Source organism: Gadus macrocephalus, chromosome 13 (assembly GCF_031168955.1).
Source record: "Gadus macrocephalus chromosome 13, ASM3116895v1".
NCBI lineage: Eukaryota > Metazoa > Chordata > Actinopteri > Gadiformes > Gadidae > Gadus > Gadus macrocephalus.
The window spans coordinates 16863897-16882935 of NC_082394.1; the positions used below are offsets into that span (position 1 = coordinate 16863897).

The 19039-nt window shown below is 44.7% G+C and overlaps 2 protein-coding genes across 2 annotated transcripts; both read left to right on the forward strand.

The window, feature by feature from the left end:
* The first annotated feature begins 4412 nt into the window (after positions 1-4412).
* LOC132470800 (acidic mammalian chitinase-like) lies at positions 4413-7666 on the forward strand. The gene is made up of 11 exons (XM_060069674.1): positions 4413-4509; positions 4701-4730; positions 4846-5047; positions 5448-5504; positions 5590-5755; positions 5988-6112; positions 6228-6351; positions 6493-6675; positions 6810-6932; positions 7033-7171; positions 7301-7666. The coding sequence occupies exons 1-11, from the start codon at positions 4485-4487 to the stop codon at positions 7579-7581; spliced, it is 1455 nt and encodes a 484-aa protein (XP_059925657.1). The 5' UTR covers positions 4413-4484; the 3' UTR covers positions 7582-7666.
* Positions 7667-13159: 5493 nt separating this feature from the next.
* LOC132470801 (acidic mammalian chitinase-like) lies at positions 13160-16343 on the forward strand. Its single transcript, XM_060069675.1, has 11 exons — positions 13160-13255; positions 13344-13373; positions 13489-13690; positions 14093-14149; positions 14235-14400; positions 14622-14746; positions 14861-14984; positions 15112-15294; positions 15391-15513; positions 15604-15742; positions 15958-16343. Exons 1-11 carry the CDS (start codon positions 13231-13233, stop codon positions 16233-16235), a joined length of 1452 nt encoding a protein of 483 aa, XP_059925658.1. The 5' UTR covers positions 13160-13230; the 3' UTR covers positions 16236-16343.
* The last annotated feature ends 2696 nt before the right edge of the window (positions 16344-19039 follow it).

The window sequence follows — 19039 nt, forward strand, 5'->3', positions numbered from 1 at the left end:
AAGCACGGCTGACCAAAAAGCACCAGAGATAAGTGGGAGCACACCGAAAGGAAGGCTGAGAGAGAGAGAGGGAGTGGGAGAGAGAGAAAGAGAGAGAGTGAGAGAAGGTTGCCATGGCAACACTGGGAGGCTGTTGCTTCTATTGGAGAGAGGAGTCCTCGCCCGTCCCCCCGCTCCTGTCTCACCCCTCAATGTCCCCCGCTGCCGTCTCACCTCTCAGATCACACGTGAAATACCCCATTCTGCTTCACACAGGTTCTCTTAGATATAGGCTACAGATGTATCACGCATCCGGCATTTACTCTGTAGTTCAGGACAGGTGCAATGATTATGAGTCATTATGAGGCGTCTGCGAGTACATAGACCATTACATCGACCATTACAGAAGTATCTGAAATAGCACTGATCAGATATGGTGGACATGTGACACATTATGCTGGCAAGAGTGAAAATTCCACACAGATGGCGGGACAGATCCTTGGCCACTAGTAATGCAATAACTGGGTGCCTCTGTTTGACAAGCCCTAGTTTGAGATCCCAATCTATGATAGTGAACAGTGAGACATTCATCACACTAAGATTCTAGGCTCCATTTAAATGCATGAAATAGCACGGCGGGAGAGAGATGTTTTCACCCTGCTGCACTAAGTGAGCGCATTACTTTGGATTGATTAAATATAAAAAGTGACTATGTTACATTGTTTTCCTTTGGCAGTGAAGCGATGAGACTTACTGCATTTAAATTCTGTTCACAGGTGGAGTCTTCCCGAGCTAGAACGGGAAAAGCTCAAGGACTTATGCAACCCTCCCACATCAGAGCTTTGTGTGTGCGTGGGAGCGTGTGGGTGCGTGTGTATATGTGTGTGTGTCTGTGTGTGCGTGTGTGCATGTGTGCATGCACGCCTGTGTGAGTGTGTACACACTTAAAGATGGCTGAGAGGAAAATGATTGAGAATTTGCTGCCATGGCGACAAGCCCAGCAGTATCTAATAGCAACTGGTTATTCTTACAACGGGAAAGAGAGGGATAGAGAGGTGGCCACAGAAGGAACAACAAGACGAGTCCATTAAAATGAGACACCACTGCTAACCAAAAGGGGACTTATCAAATGACACAGGATAGAAGTATATGGCGAACCATTTGCATATGATTCCTCCCTTTGATCCCCGTAACTTACTGTCGCTGTAGGTGTATGCGCAGAGAGACATCATTGGGTTTTTTTAAAACCACGTATGACTCACATCCAGGGATAAGACACTAAATATGCTGTTTTAAAACTCATGTTTTTCCCTGATTATTAAGCTCAGCTTTCCTATGAAAATAACCACTTATTGAGCATGCATCAAGTTTAAACTTAGAAATATATTGATACCCATTTCATGATACATCGTTTTGTGGGCGAAATCAGGGAGGAATTACACGTATCCCTAATAAAATAGATTGGCAAAATTGAACTGTCCTTTCAGCCTTATTTTAACACAGACTGATGCTAGCTACAGCCAACTGACACCATCTGCTGGCCAGACCTATTATTGTATCATGTACTACTTTGATTTCGGATGATTCTGTTTTGACAACCCTGCCCCACCCCACCTCATATATGGGGATGAACTGTAAATTAATCTTCTGTGGTATCGTTGTTTCGAGCAAGGTATGACTCGGAGATTGGTAAATGATCAACACGTGATTTATTCAGAGACACAAGATAAACAAGCGTCACTCTGGAGCTGGTTCATGAAGCATCTCTCAAATACAGGTAAATATTCTGTTTGTATTGGTAATGGGCGGAATGGTAAATAAGCCACTGCTACAGGGGCGAAATGGGAAACAGGTCATGCTCGTAGCGACTAATTTCAAACATAATACTGTCTATGGTCAAAGTCAAAGGCAAGTCAAAGCGACCTTTGTTGTCAATCAGACTATGCAACAAGAAATTACACAGGACCGAAATTGCGTTTCCCCATACTCCAAATATGCAAGTAATATTTTTAACACACAACATATAACATAAAATTGCACAAAGACAACAACAAATAAGCACAACATACAGACAGACAGTGGGCACATACATTATACAGAATAGAATATTCACAGTGTTTTGAGGTATGTTATTGAGGTGCAATAATCAGAGGTGCATATAGTAAAAAGTGCAGAATAGCAGCATGGAGATACATATGTATGTTAACGTGTGTGCATATAAGAGCATAATACAGATGTTCATGGAATTTTCTTGAGTGAGTTGAGTAGTCTGATGGCCTATTGGAAAAAGCTGTTGCTGAGTCTGGTAGTCTTGCACCGGATGCTGCGGTAGCCCTTGCCAGATGGTATGAGGGTGTGTTGGGTGGGTGGGCTCTTTGATGGTGGCGGTAGCTCTCTTGCGGCAGCCAGACGGGTACAGGTCCTGGATGGATAGTTGGGCAGATCTGGTGATCTTCTCTGCTGTCCTCACCACCCTTTGCAGAGACTTCTGGTCAGCAGCAGGGCAGCTTCCGTACCACACTGAGAGGCTGCTGGTGAGGAGGCTCCCAATAGCAACCCAGTGGAAGGTGGTGAGGGCAGAAGGGTGGAGGTCAGCTCTCCTCATCCACCGAAGGAAGTGAAAGCGTTGCTGTGCCTTCTTGACTAGGGAGGTGGTGCTGGTGGACCATGTCAGGCCATCTGTGATATGCACCCCCAGGAACTTGGGGCCTTTCACAGACTCCACTGCATTGCCATTGATGGTGAGGGAGGGTGTGTGGTTTGTGTTTCTTCCTGAAGTCCACAGTTTTTTATTTAGTTTTCTTGATGTTGAGTTGAAGATTATTGATGTCGCACCAGTTGATAAGTTTAAGCGCCTCCTCTCTGTAGGCTGAGTTGTCATCGTCCCTGATGAGGCCTACTACAGTTGTGTCATCTGTGAATTTGATGATGTGGTTCGAATTTAGTCATGTGTCATCAGTGTGAACAACAGTGGGCTCAACACACATCCCTGGGGGACCCCGGTGTTTATGATGGTAGTCTCTGAGGAGTTTTTTTTCAACTCTTACTGTCTGTGGTCTGTCGCTAAGGAAATCCAGTAGTCAGTTGCATAACAGGGTGCTTTGGTGTTATAAAAGAAGAAGCCATTCAGGATTGTTGTCGGCAATACAAATCGGTGGTCGGGTAGGGTACTGATGTTTGCTTGAATCACGTGGTCTAAATAAACCATAGAAGAAATTAATCAATGCTAATGACGCCACAATATGGCCAAACATAAAATGTTCCAATGTTACAGCTATTTCTTTTCAATATTTACTGGATCGATTATGACTATATCTGGCTACAATGTAACACAATTTAACAAACAAAAAGGTCTCATCAAGGCTTTTACTGATTATTATGACTGCGTGACAAGGACAGAGAAGGACAACACAGGCTATAGCCAAATTTCTGTTACGTAGATAGATGTTGACCGGGACCTCGGAACAGCATCAAGGCAGTAAACAATTAGCATTTCATGATAAGGCAGGTAGCAAAACACTTAACACTACAAGGCAAACATCAGTATCGTCGAAATGCTGACATGCTGGTAAAGTCTTTGGTGTCAGCTGACTGAGGCGAACCAGCCACATGTTATGGCATGTATTTGCAGGGGCGGTTCTGGGCACGGGCGAACCGGGCAGCTGCCCGGGGTGCCAAAAATCGGGGGGTGCCACGAGCAGTTAAAAAGAAATAATCATCTGCTCCACGAAGCGGTTTTCTATGATGTATCATAACAATGTGTGGGGAATTGGCATATTGGTGCTCCCCTTGGCTGCAGGCGGACTCGGTAGTTGAGAAGGTGCCGCGCACAGACGGACTGACACCCCCACTGAAGTCCGTAGGGTCGAGAGACATTTTGCTCAATGGAATCATGAGATTATATTTTGCTTACACAAACATTATATCTAACAAACCATTGACTGAGTTTATTAACTATCAGGAATTTAAGTATAGGAAAAGGTTGCTTGGAGTCTGTTCTTCTTCATATTGTTATTATAATATTTTCTCAATTTATCAAAAATATAAATTCAACAAAATAGGCCGAATCACAAATTGTAGAAATATGAATATTTGTACATTTGGACTAGCAGATTCTGGGGAGAGAAAGCAGAAATTTTTGATTCAGAATTGGAGAACTTTGTTGGAGGGGTAGGGACTGTTTGGAGGCTGGTTGGTGGGGAGCATGCAGAGAACAGCTGACCCTGGGGACTACTTTGCAGACCAGTGGAGCAGGCTTTAACACAGAAATGCAAGTGTGATTTACTTGTGTGGTTAAAGGCAGTGCAACCCTCGCCTTGATTTCAGTTTTGATAGCCAGATGAAAATGTCCTCAGAGGACGTTGGGGGGTTATCTACGGTTTTAGCTGAGCCAGTGGAAAACTGAACATGATTAAACAAATGAATGATATTGTGTGCAGATATGAAGTGGTGCCCGGGTGTATTTAAGAGGGACCCTTTTCCTTGGAGAGTTGTACAGAGGCACCATGGGCAAACTACTCGTCTTCGTTGGTGAGTGACAAACTCAGCTAGAAATTCACCACTCAAGACTTTAAAGCATTTCACTTAATCTTTCTCCCTATCTCTCTCTCTCTCTCTCTCTCTCTCTCTCTCTCTCTCTCTCTCTCTCTCTCTCTCTCTCTCTCTCTCTCTCTCTCTCTCTCTCTCTTTCTCTCTCTCACACACTCTCTCGCTGTGTACAGGTCTGGCTCTCCTGCTGCATGTGCAGCTAGGTAAGTTATTCAAACTCTCGGTCCACTCATGAATTGGTGAAGCAAAAAGTACAAGGATTAGTCTTAGAACAGCTGAGCTCTGAACTGAACTTAAACTGTGTGTCTTCTCTTGTAGGATCATCCTACATCCTCTCCTGTTATTTCACTAACTGGGGACAGTACCGTCCCGGAGCGGGTAAGTATTTCCCCACAAACGTGGACCCATGTCTCTGCGACCACCTGATCTACGCTTTCGCCGGCATGGACGGCAACATGATCAAGACCTACGAGTGGGACGATGTGAAGCTCTACGGACAGTTCCAGGCCCTCAAGAACGAGTGAGTAGACACATGTGAACATAGGGCCTTGGGTAAACTAAGCTTCTCACTGTGGCAAATATTTGGGATTCTAGGATTGAAGTGTAGATCAGAGGCTGGATACAGATGTTCTTATGGCCCATTATCAGAAAGGGTCAATGCACATTTCAGGAGAAAAAAAGATTACAATCAAGAAGTAGAATCAAGTGCATGATAATAATTTAAAAAATATTATAATAATATACTAGTTGAACGGCAAAAAGGAACAATGAAGAACATAACAGGACAAAATAGAGTTTAATATGTGTGTGTGCCCAAAGATATGAGACCAGAATAGGCTAGACTAGCGTGAAAACCTAGCATACATTAACACATTGTGAGATGCAAGTCAATCAAATGCTTCTTTCTTGTTTTCTTACAGTAACAGCAAACTGAAGACCCTGCTGGCCATTGGAGGATGGAACTTTGGCACTGCCAAGTGAGTATAAAACATATTTCAGATTACATCATGTTCTTCATGAAATTAGTTCAAGCCGGCTGACTGTGATTTGACCTCTCCTCAGATTCACCGCCATGGTGTCCAGTCCTGCCAACCGCCAGACCTTCATCACCAGTGTGATCAAGTTCCTGCGTCAGTATGAGTTTGATGGTCTGGACATCGACTGGGAGTACCCTGGATCTCGTGGCTCCCCAGCTGCCGATAAGGCCCGCTACACCGTTCTGTGCCAGGTGAGACATCACACCAACTCAGCTGTATAACACTGTGTATTATACTGCCAGCTGGACATTTGCTCCATTTCATCAACAGAATCACTGCATGAAACAGCCAATAAGGCGTTTAAAGGAATTTGTTAGAACGGTGAATTTAACTACAGTGAATGATCCATAAAATCTTTGTGTTTCACTTTTAGATATGATTTAAAAATCATATCCATATGTTCCCCTCTGCCTTTCTCCACAGGAGCTGATGAGCGCCTTCGAGGCTGAGGCCAAACAGACCAGCCGTCCTCGTCTGATGCTGACTGCTGCTGTCTCTGCCGGAAAGGGAACCATCGACTCTGGATACCAGATTTCCGCGATCGGAGCGTAAGTATTGAGCTTCAATGTGGGGGGATGGGGGGGGGATTGGGGTCACCCAAGAGATTTTTTTCTGAACTGTGGAAACGGTTCCTGACGTTTAGTTGATAATGTTTCATGCCAGTATCTTGGACTACTTCCACGTGATGACCTATGACTTCCATGGCTCCTGGGAGCACAATGTCGGAGAGAACAGCCCCCTGTACAAGGGCCCATCTGACCAGGGATCCATGGTCTACTTCAATGTGGTAAGTGAAGGATTCTGAAGGATTCTCTATATTACATATTGTAATATGGTTATTACATTACACACATAGCTGAGAACACCTTCGGCCCAATCGCAAGGTAAGAATCAGGATGTGACTTTGGTATGATTCCGTCTTCCGTAGGACTATGCCATGAACTACTGGAAGAGCAACGGTGTCCCCGCCGAGAAGCTGCTGGTTGGATTCCCCACCTATGGCCACACCTTCAAACTGGCCTCCTCCAACTCCGCCGTGGGAGCCCCCGCCAGTGGACCTGGACCTGCCGGACCCTTCACCCGCCAGGCTGGATTCTGGGCCTACTATGAGGTGTTTACTTTTGGTTGGCTTTCAGTACATGTTGTTTGCTTGAAAAGCGATGGAGCATTTAGATGGCATGACAGAGTAAGGAGGTAGGTAGAACAAGCCTATGAAATGTCATTCACATCACCACTTCCCTTCAGATCTGCACCTTCCTGAAGCAAGGAGCCACTCAGGCCTGGGACGCCGTCCAGGATGTGCCCTATGCCTTCAACAGCCAGAACATCTGGGTTGGATACGACAACGTCAAGAGCTTCCAGATCAAGGTATGCACATGGATGCATCAATGTACCATTGTACCTTTCATATTTGTCATTGTGAGCAAGGGTTTCTAACAATCCTCCACCCATCTCTTACAACGTACAGCTCCAGTGGCTGAAGACAAGCGGTTTCGGAGGAGCTATGGTTTGGAGTTTGGACCTGGATGATTTCAGTGGCACTTTCTGTGGCCAGGGAAAATACCCTCTGATCAACAGCATCAAGACTGCCCTTGGAACTTCCCCTGGTAACGCATGCGTTCACACACACACACACACGCGCACGCACGCACGCACGCACGCACGCACGCACACACACACACACGCAATATTTCGATTCAACAGCAGTTTGCCCTTTTGTGACCCTTTCTAAATAGGCTGCAGCCCTCGCACAGAGCCCCTGGCCCCAGTCACCCCCACCGCCCACGCCCAGCCTCAGCCCAAACCTGATGCCGGAGGCAGCAGCAGTGGAGGTGGCACCAGCGGAGGCGGCACCAGCGGAGGCTCTGGATTCTGCGCCGGCAAGGGCAATGGACTCTTCCCAGACCCCACCAACAAGAACCACTTCTACGAGTGCAGCCAGGGAAGAACCTACGATCAGCACTGTGCTGCCGGCCTGGTGTTCGACACCAGCTGCAGTTGTTGTAACTGGGCTTAAACTGGGTTCTTGTACCACACAGTCATGAAACAAACAAGTTACAACAGTTTTTTTTTGGCAAGATATGTTGCATTACAAAATAAATTCAGCATTAAAAAAATGATTGTCCTGGGTGCTTTCTATTTGATATTGAAATAGTCGCTGATACAAAGAAGAGCAGAAGATAGCATTCATATTTGAAGTTGAGTGTTGAGTAAAACAGTGAGGCAAACGGTAGATTCTAACCTTTCTTTCCCTGATATAAATTTAAGACATAATTGTGAAATACATTCAACAAAATAATGGGAACTCTTAAGAACCAAAATATTTGTTTTGGGGTCACATATGGGACTATGCTAATGCTTGCCTTTCAGACCGTTGATAAAGGTGGGATTAAATGGTATTGTTAAAAAAGGTAATCTGGTTTTGCTCTGGCCACATTACATTTACATTTCGGGCATTTAGCAGACGCTTTTATCCAAAACGACTTACAATAAGTACATTTGTCATAAGAAGTGCAACAATATATCGCCGTCGGTACAGAAAGGATGTTCATAGAACCAAGTGCAAGTACAACAATCGCTAGGCTAACCAATTCCTCGTGTTACAGCAATGATAGCAGCTACTGCAGTTGCTACACAGTTAATAGAATACAATACAACACAATATAATACAGTGTACAATGGTGGCAAGAAGGGGGAGGGTGGCTATGCAGGGTCGAGGTGGACTCTGAACAGGTGAGTCTTGAGTCTTTTTCGGAAGATAGTGAGCGACTCTGCGGTCCTGAGAACGGCAGGGAGCTCGTTCCACCACTGAGGTCCCAAAACCGAGAAAAGTTGTGACTTTGCTGAACGGCCTTTGCTAGCTCTTAGCCATGGCGGTACCAGACGTCCAGCTGAGGTAGTTGAGTGGAGGGATCGAGCTGGGATGTGTGGCTTTAGCAATGCCTGGAGGTAGGCAGGGGCAGTTCCATCGACTGCCTTGTATGCCAGTACCATCGTCTTAAATTTGATGCGAGCTAACTACAGGGACCCAGTGGAGGTCCCGGAAGAGGGGGGTCACATGGGAGAACTTCGGTAGGTTGAACACGAGGCGCTGCCGCATTCTGGATGCACTGCAAAGGTTTAATCGCAGAGGCAGGAAGTCCAGCCAGGAGTGAGTTGCAGATGACCAATGATTGGACTAGAAGCTGAGCTGCTTCCCTTGTGAGGAAGGGACAGATTCTGCAGACGTTGTAAAGTGCAAATCTGCAGGATCGGGCCACCGCAGTGATGTTTGCGGTGCAGGATAACTGATTGTCCAATGCCACACCGAGGTTTCTGGCAGTTGGAGAAGGAGATACAGTGATGTTCTCAACGGTGACTGTTAAGTCCATGTGTGGGCCATCTTTCCCTGGGATTAGGAGGAGCTCGGTTTTGTTGGGGTTAAGCCTCAGGTGATGGGCAGTTATCCAGGTGCTGACGTCCGCCAGACATTCCGATATGCGTGTTGCAATCAGGGCTTTATCAGAAGAGGGGAAAGAGAGAAATAGCTGAGTGTCGTCAGCATAGCAGTGATAGGAAAAGCTGTGTGATGCAATTACAGAGCCCAGAGATCTGCTATAGAGGGAGAACAGAAGAGGCCCCAGTACAGAGCCTTGAGGGACACCAGTTTCAAGCATGCAAGGTTTGGGCAAGGAGCCATTCCATGTCACTTGATAGGTGCAGTTCATCAGGTAGGATGTGAACCAGGAAAGAGCAGATTCAGCGATGCCAAGTTCGGCAAGAGTGGCAAGGAGGATCTGGTGGTTCACTGTGTCAAATGCTGCGGACAGGTCGAGGAGAATGAGAACCGATGAGAGGGACGAGGCACTGGCAGCACGGAGGGACTCAGTCACCGCGAGGAGAGCCGTCTCAGTGGAGTGTGCCTTCTTGAAGCCAGACTGGAGAGGGTCAAGCAGGTTGTTGGATGAGAGATAGGAGGACAGTTGGTTAGCAACAGTGTTTTAGAGAGGAATGAAAGAAGAGATACCGGTCTGTAGTTCTGGATGTCGGTGGTATTATTTTGGTTGAGTTGGTTTTTTGAGGAGAGGCTTTATTCTGGCAATCTTGAAAGACGCTGGAACAATGCCTGAAGTGAGGGAGGAGTTGATAAGTGAGGTGAGAAATGGCAGGATGTCGCTTGAGACATCCTGGAGGAGAGAGGAGGGGGCAGGTGGTGGCATGGTTAGATGTTATTATTCTGTTGACCTCGTCGGAGGTGAGAGGGCTCAATTGGGTAAAGACAGAGGAGGGGATGGGAGGATGGAGGATGGAGGCAGGGATAAAAGAGGAGCTAATGTCCTTCACTTTCTGGGTAAAGTAGGTAACAAAGTCATCAGCAGTGAGGCAGGATGGAGGTGGGGGTGAGGAGGGACGAGAACAGGGAAAACAGTTTCCTGAGGTTTGAGGCGGAGGAGTTGATTTTGGTCCGGAAGAAGGCAGATTTTGTTGTTGACACGCTAGAGGTAAAATAAGAAAGAAGGAAAAGATAGTGAGATAGATCATTAGTACAGTCTGATCTCTTCCATTTCCTCACAGCTGCCCGCAACTTTGTTCTACAAGTCCACAGAGGATCAGACAGCCAAGGAGGGGGGGGTGAGGATCGCGCTGGTCTGGAGTGGAAGGGACAGAGGGAATCCAAGGAGGAGGAGAGGGAGCCTAGCAGAGTGTCTGAAGATTCGTCTGTAGATAGTTGAGAGAATCGTTCGATAGAGGGTAGTGAAGACAGAAACGTAGAGGCAAACGTAGAGGGAGAGAGGGATTTGAGGTTACGGCGAGTGGTGACAATGTGGGGACTAGAGAGGAGGGGGGAGAGGATTTCAAGGAGAGAGAAAAATCAACAAAGTGATGGTCATCAGACACGGGGAGCGGGGTAACAGAGATAGCAGAGGTGCCGCAGGACCTAGTGAATATTAGGTCAAGCTGGTTCCCGGCCCTGTGTGTGGGAGGAGAAGGGGATAGTGTTAAGTCAAAGGTGGCGAAAAAGTTGGTTAGTTCAGGTGAGTGCAACTTCTCTGGCAGGATGTTGAAGTCGCCGAGGATAACGAGTGGTGTGCCATCCTCAGGAAAGCAGCTGAGGAGGGCATCCATCTCGTCGTAGAAGTCACGGAGGGGACCTGGAGGACGGTAGATCAGCACAATGGAGAGCTTGATAGGAATGGTGACAGTGACAGCGTGGAGTTCAAACGCAGATCTGGCCAAGTGTTCTAGTGGAAGGACCTGGTAGGACCACATGGGCGAGATGAGGAGTCCGGTCCCCCCTCCTCGCCCGGATGGTCTAGGGTTGGCGAGAATGAGTAGACGGTGGAGAGGGCAGCAGGAGTAGCAGAGTTCTCTGGAGTGATCCAGGTCTCTGTCAGGGCCAGGAAGTGGAGGGTCATGAGGGACGCGTAGGCTGGAATCGGGCATGTTCATAAAGTTCATAAAGTTTAAGAAACACCACATGTTCATAAAGTTCATAAAGTTTAAGAAATACATCTAGGATATTAATGAATGATTTTGCTTAGCTATTTTGTTTCAGGGGGATGGCTTTTTTGGGGTAATCTTGCATGACATATTTCCTACAATATATGTTAATATATTTCATAATAATAATATTTTAGATTGTATTTTGGACGAATAAACCATTACAAAAAGAACAGTCCCCCACCTTCCACCTTTGGAGTATTAAAGTCCCACAAAGATAGTTACTTCTGAAACCTAGAACAACACAAAAAATTAAGGCTGGTTACTCCAAACCTTTCTTTTTTTGTACTTTTCCCTCAAATTGATCAAATTAAATGGTTTGTTCAGTCATTTGTCGTTTTGTTGCTTTTTCATAATAGTATAATACCATACATTTCATCACGTGATTACAAAGGATTTTATAAAACTACACATCGACTGATCTCATTTACAAATATGAAATCATTCTCAAAATGACACACACATACACACACACACACACACACACTCACACACACACACACACACACACACACACGCACGCACACACACGCACACACACACACACACACACACACACACACACACACACACACACACACACACACACACACACACACACACACGTGGAAATGTCTATATTTATGTAAAGAAAAACAGAACATTCTGGCATCAGATGACAATGCAACATGGAATAAAACGCGGTAAGGCACTCAGGCACTCTATTCTGTATTGCTTTCAAATATTTATTCTATTCTTGATACACTTGTCTCATTCAATATTATCCCTGCTGAGTCAACAGACGGATAAGAAGGTTTAACCCTTCTTTCCTCTTTTGTGTCTTTGGTTTCAGGAAATAACCTTTTAAAATGTGCATGTGGCCCCTACTCACATCCATGATTCAATCATTTATTCTAATTAATTCGTAAACCACCTTATTTCATTTGCTCATATACTGTTCAGCAATATTGTTGTTCCTTTTCAGAATTTCATTCACATTCAAAACATAACACACATATCTGTGTTTTGGGATGATTTGAAGGAACCATGCAATTCTCAACTTCAAAGATTGGGCAAAAATATCCTTGGTCAAAAGTAAAGAAAGAAAGAAAACATGCGTCCCCCTTGTCTCTTATTGGACAATTTCTGTCATGTTTTGATAATATCTCTGGTCAGGTTTATTCTATCTCCTCCAAATGTACAGCCAAGCTTTACCCTTGAGTTTAGTCAGGTTACATTTCAGAGAAGATTATAGGTAAGGTTATCGTTGGCCCAAGTAAAAAAATAAATAAGTGTCCGCCTACTCTCTTCCTTTACTCCATTATCGTCATGATTCTCCCATATCCCCTCTCAAGTTTTTTGCAATCTCTTTCAAACTTGCAACCCAGCTATGGACCACTAGAGGTTTGGCATGGGGAGATTTTTCGGAGGAGGGGAGAAGATCTTAAAAATATTTATAAATTAGGATGCCGCTTATCTTTTATTTTGTTACCTTTTATGCCATCTTCCTCCCATATCTCCAGCCAGGTTTATTTGATCTCTGCCATCCTTGCAACCCAGCTTTGATGCACGTGAACTCAGAGAAGGTGGATGTTTTGAGAAGGCTGTAGGAAACTATATATATTTGTCTGAAAAAAATGAGGAGAAATGGCTAAACATTTTGAGAACCCCATTTTGAAAACACCCATCCACCATGATATCGTATGATTAACAAGTTTTCATGTCTTTCAGGTCATACTTGAGAAACAATTATCATTGATCATTTTTGTTTATTTTAACACTATGTCTATCTCCATATATTTTCAGCATGACAAGGACTGGTTTCCTGACATACGTCCGGACTTAAATATTGCTATGCTTTGTACTATCAACCGCATTCAGCATGTATCATCTTATGGACAGTTGAGAAAACAAGAACATCTTTGGTTCAAGCCTGGTTGAATACTTTCCTTGTGGAGTTATCAGTCCGTGTTCACCTTGGTCTACTTACACCCCTTGCCCATTGCATCACTCACCTTGACTTCACTTGTCATAACAAGATTAAAGGGTCTTTAGAGGACGTCGGGAGGTTATCTATGATTTTGGCTGAGCCAGTGGAATATGTCGACGTGACCAAACAAATTAACGATATTGTGTACAGATATGAAGTGGTGCCCAGGTGTATATAAGACGGACCCTTTTCCTTAGAAAGTTGTACAGAGGCACCATGGGAAAACTACTCGTCTTCGTTGGTAAGTGAGGAACACGGCTAGAAATGGGCTTCACCGCTCAAGACTTTTAAGCATTTCACTTAATCTCCTTCTCTCTCGCTGTGTACAGGTCTGGCTCTCCTGCTGCATGTGCAGCTAGGTAAGTTATTCAAACTCTCGGTCCACTCATGATTTGTTGAGGCAAAAACTACAAGGATTAGTCTTAGAACAGCTGAGCTCTGAACTGAACTTAAACTGTGTGTCTTCTCTTGTAGGATCATCCTACATCCTCTCCTGTTATTTCACCAACTGGGGACAGTACCGTCCCGGAGCGGGTAAGTATTTCCCCACAAACGTGGACCCATGTCTCTGCGACCACCTGATCTACGCTTTTGCCGGCATGGACGGCAACATGATCAAGACCTACGAGTGGGACGATGTGAAGCTCTACGGACAGTTCCAGGCCCTCAAGAACGAGTGAGTAGACACATGTGAACATAGGGCCTTGGGTAAACTAAGCTTCTCACTGTGGCAATTATTTGGGATTCTAGGATTGAAGTGTAGGTCAGAGGCTGGGTTCAGATGTTCTTATGGCCCATTATGAGAAATGGTCAATGCACATTTCAGGAGAAAAAAAGATTACAATCAAGAAGTAGAATCAAGTGCATGATAATAATTTCAAAAATATTATAATAATATACAATTTGAACGGCAAAAAGGAACAATGAAGAACACAATGTGGACAAAAATAGTTTATAGTTTAATATCTGCGTGTGTGCCCAAAGATATGAGACCAGAATAGGCTGGACTAGTGTGAGAACCTAGCAACATATTGTGAGATGCAAGTCAATCAAATGCTTCTTTCTTGTTTTCTTACAGTAACAGCAAACTGAAGACCCTGCTGGCCATTGGAGGATGGAACTTTGGCACTGCCAAGTGAGTATAAAACATATTTCAGATTACATCATGTTCTTCATGAAACTAGTTCAAGCCGGCTGACTGTGATGTGACCTCTCCTCAGATTCACCGCCATGGTGTCCAGTCCTGCCAACCGCCAGACCTTCATCACCAGTGTGATCAAGTTCCTGCGTCAGTATGAGTTTGATGGTCTGGACATCGACTGGGAGTACCCTGGATCTCGTGGCTCCCCAGCTGCCGATAAGGCCCGCTACACCGTTCTGTGCCAGGTGAGACATCAAACCAGCTCAGCTGTGTAACACTGTATAACGCTGGACAGTTTGTTCCATTTCATCAACTGAATCACTGCATGAATCAGCCACTAATATGGCTTTCATAGGAATTTGTTGGTGAATTTAACTACAGTGAATGATCCATCGAATCTTTTTGTTTCACTAATAGATTATTTAAAGATCATATTCATTTGTGACCCCTCTGCCTTTCTCCACAGGAGCTGATGAGCGCTTTCGAGGCTGAGGCCAAACAGACCAGCCGTCCTCGTCTGATGCTGACTGCTGCTGTCTCTGCCGGAAAGGGAACCATCGACTCTGGATACCAGATTTCCGCGATCGGAGCGTAAGTATTGAGTTTTAATGTGGGGAGATGGGGGAGGGATTGGGGTCACCTCAGAGAGCTTTTCCAAACTGTGGAAACTGTTCCTGACGTTTAGTTGATAATGTTTCATGCCAGTATCTTGGACTACTTCCACGTGATGACCTATGACTTCCATGGCTCCTGGGAGCACAATGTTGGAGAGAACAGCCCCCTGTACAAGGGCCCATCTGACCAGGGATCCATGGCCTACTTCAATGTGGTAAGTGAAGGGTTCTCTCTGAATACTAATAATCACATATGGATTAAACCCACACCTGGAAACACCTTTGGCCCAATCACAAGGTAAGAATCAGGATGTGACTTTGGTATGATTCCGTCTTCCGTAGGACTATGCCATGAACTACTGGAAGAGCAACGGTGTCCCCGCCGAGAAGCTGCTGGTTGGATTCCCCACCTATGGCCACACCTTCAAACTGGCCTCCTCCAACTCCGCCGTGGGAGCCCCCGCCAGTGGACCTGGACCTGCCGGACCCTTCACCCGCCAGGCTGGATTCTGGGCCTACTATGAGGTGTTTACTTTTGGTTGGCTTGTGTACATGTTGTTTGCTTGAAAAGCAGTAAAACAAGATCAATGAAATGTCATCCAAATCACCACTTCCCTTCAGATCTGCACCTTCCTGAAGCAAGGAGCCACTCAGGCCTGGGACGCCATCCAGGATGTGCCCTATGCCTTCAACAGCCAGAACATCTGGGCTGGATACGACAATGTCAAGAGCTTCCAGATCAAGGTATGCACATGGATGCATCAATGTACCATTTTTTGTTCATTGTGAGGAAGGGTTTCTAACAATCATCCACCCATCTCTTGCAACATACAGCTCCAGTGGCTGAAGACAAGCGGTTTCGGAGGAGCTATGGTTTGGAGTTTGGACCTGGATGATTTCAGTGGCACTTTCTGTGGCCAGGGGAGATACCCTCTGATCAACACCATCAAGACCGCCCTTGGAACTGGAGCAGGTAACACACACAAACACACACACACACACACACACACACACACACACACACACACACACACACACACACACACACACACACACACACACACACACACACACACACACACACACACACACACACACACACACACACTCAAGCAATATATTTATATTAAACTATATATTGCTATTCAATGACCAATCTAACAGTTTGATTCTGGTCTTTCTAAATAGGCTGCACCGCTCGCACGGAGCCTGTGATCCCAATCCACCCTACCGGCATCCCAATCCACCCTACCGGCATCCCAATCCACCCTACCGCCCGCCCCAAACCTGGTGGCGGCGGCAGCAGCGGAGGCTCTGGATTCTGCGCCGGCAAGGCCAACGGACTTTTCCCCGATCCCACTAACAAGAACCACTTCTACGAGTGCAGCAAGGGAAGAACCTACGAGCAGCACTGTGCTGCAGGCCTGGTGTTCGACACCAGCTGCAATTGTTGCAACTGGGCGTAAACTGGGTCCTTAAAACCTCGTACCACACACAATCATGATGTGAGAAACCAAGTTTAAACGGTTCTGTTTAGGAATGTAATGAGAAAATAAATACAGCATTTAAAAATATCTCTTGTCTTTGGTGTTTTTTGTCCCATACTGATATGTTGTCCAGAATGGCTAAACCAAATTTTACATTATGCTTTTTTACATTTAGGGCATTTAGCAGACGCTTTTATCCAAAGCGACTTACAATAAGTACATTTGTCATAAGAAGTGCAACATTATGCTAATGCAAGAAGCGTCAACCACACCATACAAACCGTATCTGAAGCTAACCATTGATTGAAACGTTTGTGGATTTGAATGTTTGTTTCACCAGATATAAATCCAGGTAACATGACGCTAAATAAAAACATAATTGCGGTAGATATTCAACAATTTGGTCTGAACCCGGAAAGAAGGTTCTCTTTGCCTATTTTTGCATTTGCATTTTTACAAATTGCCTTTGCTCGCTTCCTCAATGTTTTCAATCTGATTTGAGGGAAATGTGTGGGTTGCCACTGCACGTTGAAAACATTTATTTATTCATTTCTAGTAAAGAACCATGACTATTTACAGCCATTTTTCAAGTCGATACATTCTAATCCTTACCCCTAAAATTTAAATATAATAAAACGTTTTTTGCCACCAGAGGGATCACTGACCACCAAGGCTGGGGCCCTTTGACCTAGACGGACCTTAATAGGCTGTGGTTCCAAAGAATGAACCACAGCTGAGTCTTGAATTGTATTCAAGACTCAGTCGTCAATGGCTGCCAGGAGGTTTAGTGCCCTGAGGGGGCTTGAGACACGGCTTACGGCTAGGCCCCACCGAACGTCGCCCGTAGCATCGCCCCCCCCCCCACCGACTCTAGTTGCTGCTTGTGGGAGTTCACCACTTTGTCAATGAAAGTGCTTAAAACCAGTGTCCATAGCCACTCCCGCCTCCACGCGAGCCTTCCCACAGTCCCAACATTATAACATGTCCAATACAAAGTGAGCTCACAAAGTCACACGTTTGTTGTGGCCGGCCCGTTTGAGCACTATTTTTCACTACTAAGTGAGGATGCAGGTGGTACTTTTATTCTTGAAATAGTCTGATTTAAAATAATATAACTAACAATATAGACCATTTTTAGATACACATTATAAATATTGTAAGCCAAGTATTATGGTTAGTTATTATTTTTTTGCGTGTGTATTATCCAGAGTAGAGCCTGGCCAATAAAACCAATGCAGTCTGATATAATAGCGCATTGCATGCTAAATAATTTAAATAATTAGCCAATATATAGCATTTTCAGGGAAAACATAAGAACATAATTTGGTAGGCCTACAGTTGTATGTAGATAATACTAATATTTGTATATTTAAATTCTTGTAGAAATGTAGAAAGTGATATACACAATAACACAAAGTAGCTAATACAATTGTGTCCAGGACCAGGTTGTTATCAAACTTGCTATATGAAGAGAATGTTGTGTCTCCCACAAATAAAAAGGCCAAAGGAAAGAAAGTCTGATATGCTGCATTTCTCCATCCATAAAACAGAAAGTGAATACAAATGGAAGGACATTAAATGCTTAAGGAAACCAAACCCATCAGCAGTTGTAGCAGTTGTAGCAGTAGGGAGCAAACGTTAAACTCTCTATGGCTTCTCTGGCGTCCTCTAGTGTCACCACCCTGATCAGCGGGATTGTCCACACAATCTGGCTGTGTAAAAAAATCGAAAGATGTATTTTTAGTTAATTTGTACTATCATTACCAAGAACACACGTTTCACCCGATCCGCTTGAAGATTGCCTTAAAATAAGGAGATTTAGCATGATTTTGACTGGAAAGGATCTCTGCCCAATCGGACGTTCATTCATTCAGGTGGGTGGTTAACCCGCACCAAGATGGCGGCGGCCTTGACGCATACGTTCCACTGAACAGTGCAGCACAGCGATATCCAGTCAGTTATAAATATCTATGCCTAACCGTACCTCAACGCTCGTTGAAAATGCGGCAATAGATACATTTGAATATCAGGGAAGACCGGCTTGAAAAAAAAAAATTGAACCTCCCCGTCGGGGAATTGAACCCCGGTCTCCCGCGTGACAGGCGGGGATACTGACCACTATACTAACGAGGAGTTCTGTACTACCACCGTTTCATTTGCCAACAAATAAATACTATAGGTTAAATAGGGTGACTTTCGGGCTTTTGAGTACTTTCGAGTGACAAATTAAATGCAATTCCAAATTCAGCATTTCGCTTTTCAATATAGGCCTACTGAAGAGTTTGATGAAACCCGTAAGAGTTCCGCTTCTTTACTTTTTCAACAATAAATCCATAATATACGCTACCATTTAGTCATGCCGTTTGTTCATTTTATTGAGCTTTATTATTGTGCTGGTTTGAAATTATACACACAATGTGATTGGCCTTTATCCGAAATTTTTTTTCGTCTTTAACTCCCTTAACTTTTCCCATTCATTCTCTATGGTAGTTCTTATCACTACGGATGTAATATTTTTCCGGCCACAAGCGGGATTTTGGTGTCGCTGTTTCCCCCCTCGGCAGAAGTAAGGAGATGATTTCTTCTCTGAGTGACAGACAGCAGAGCGTCGACAGGAGACCACTAGTCCTCCTCAACTCCTCTTTTCTGAAATGAAATGATTAGTCCTGGACTAATCATTTCATAATATATGTTTACACTTTTTACTAAATATATTCTGTACATTTTTATTGTTCATTTTCTTCCATATTATCTTTATTTATCTTCAATGTCAGTTTTGATTT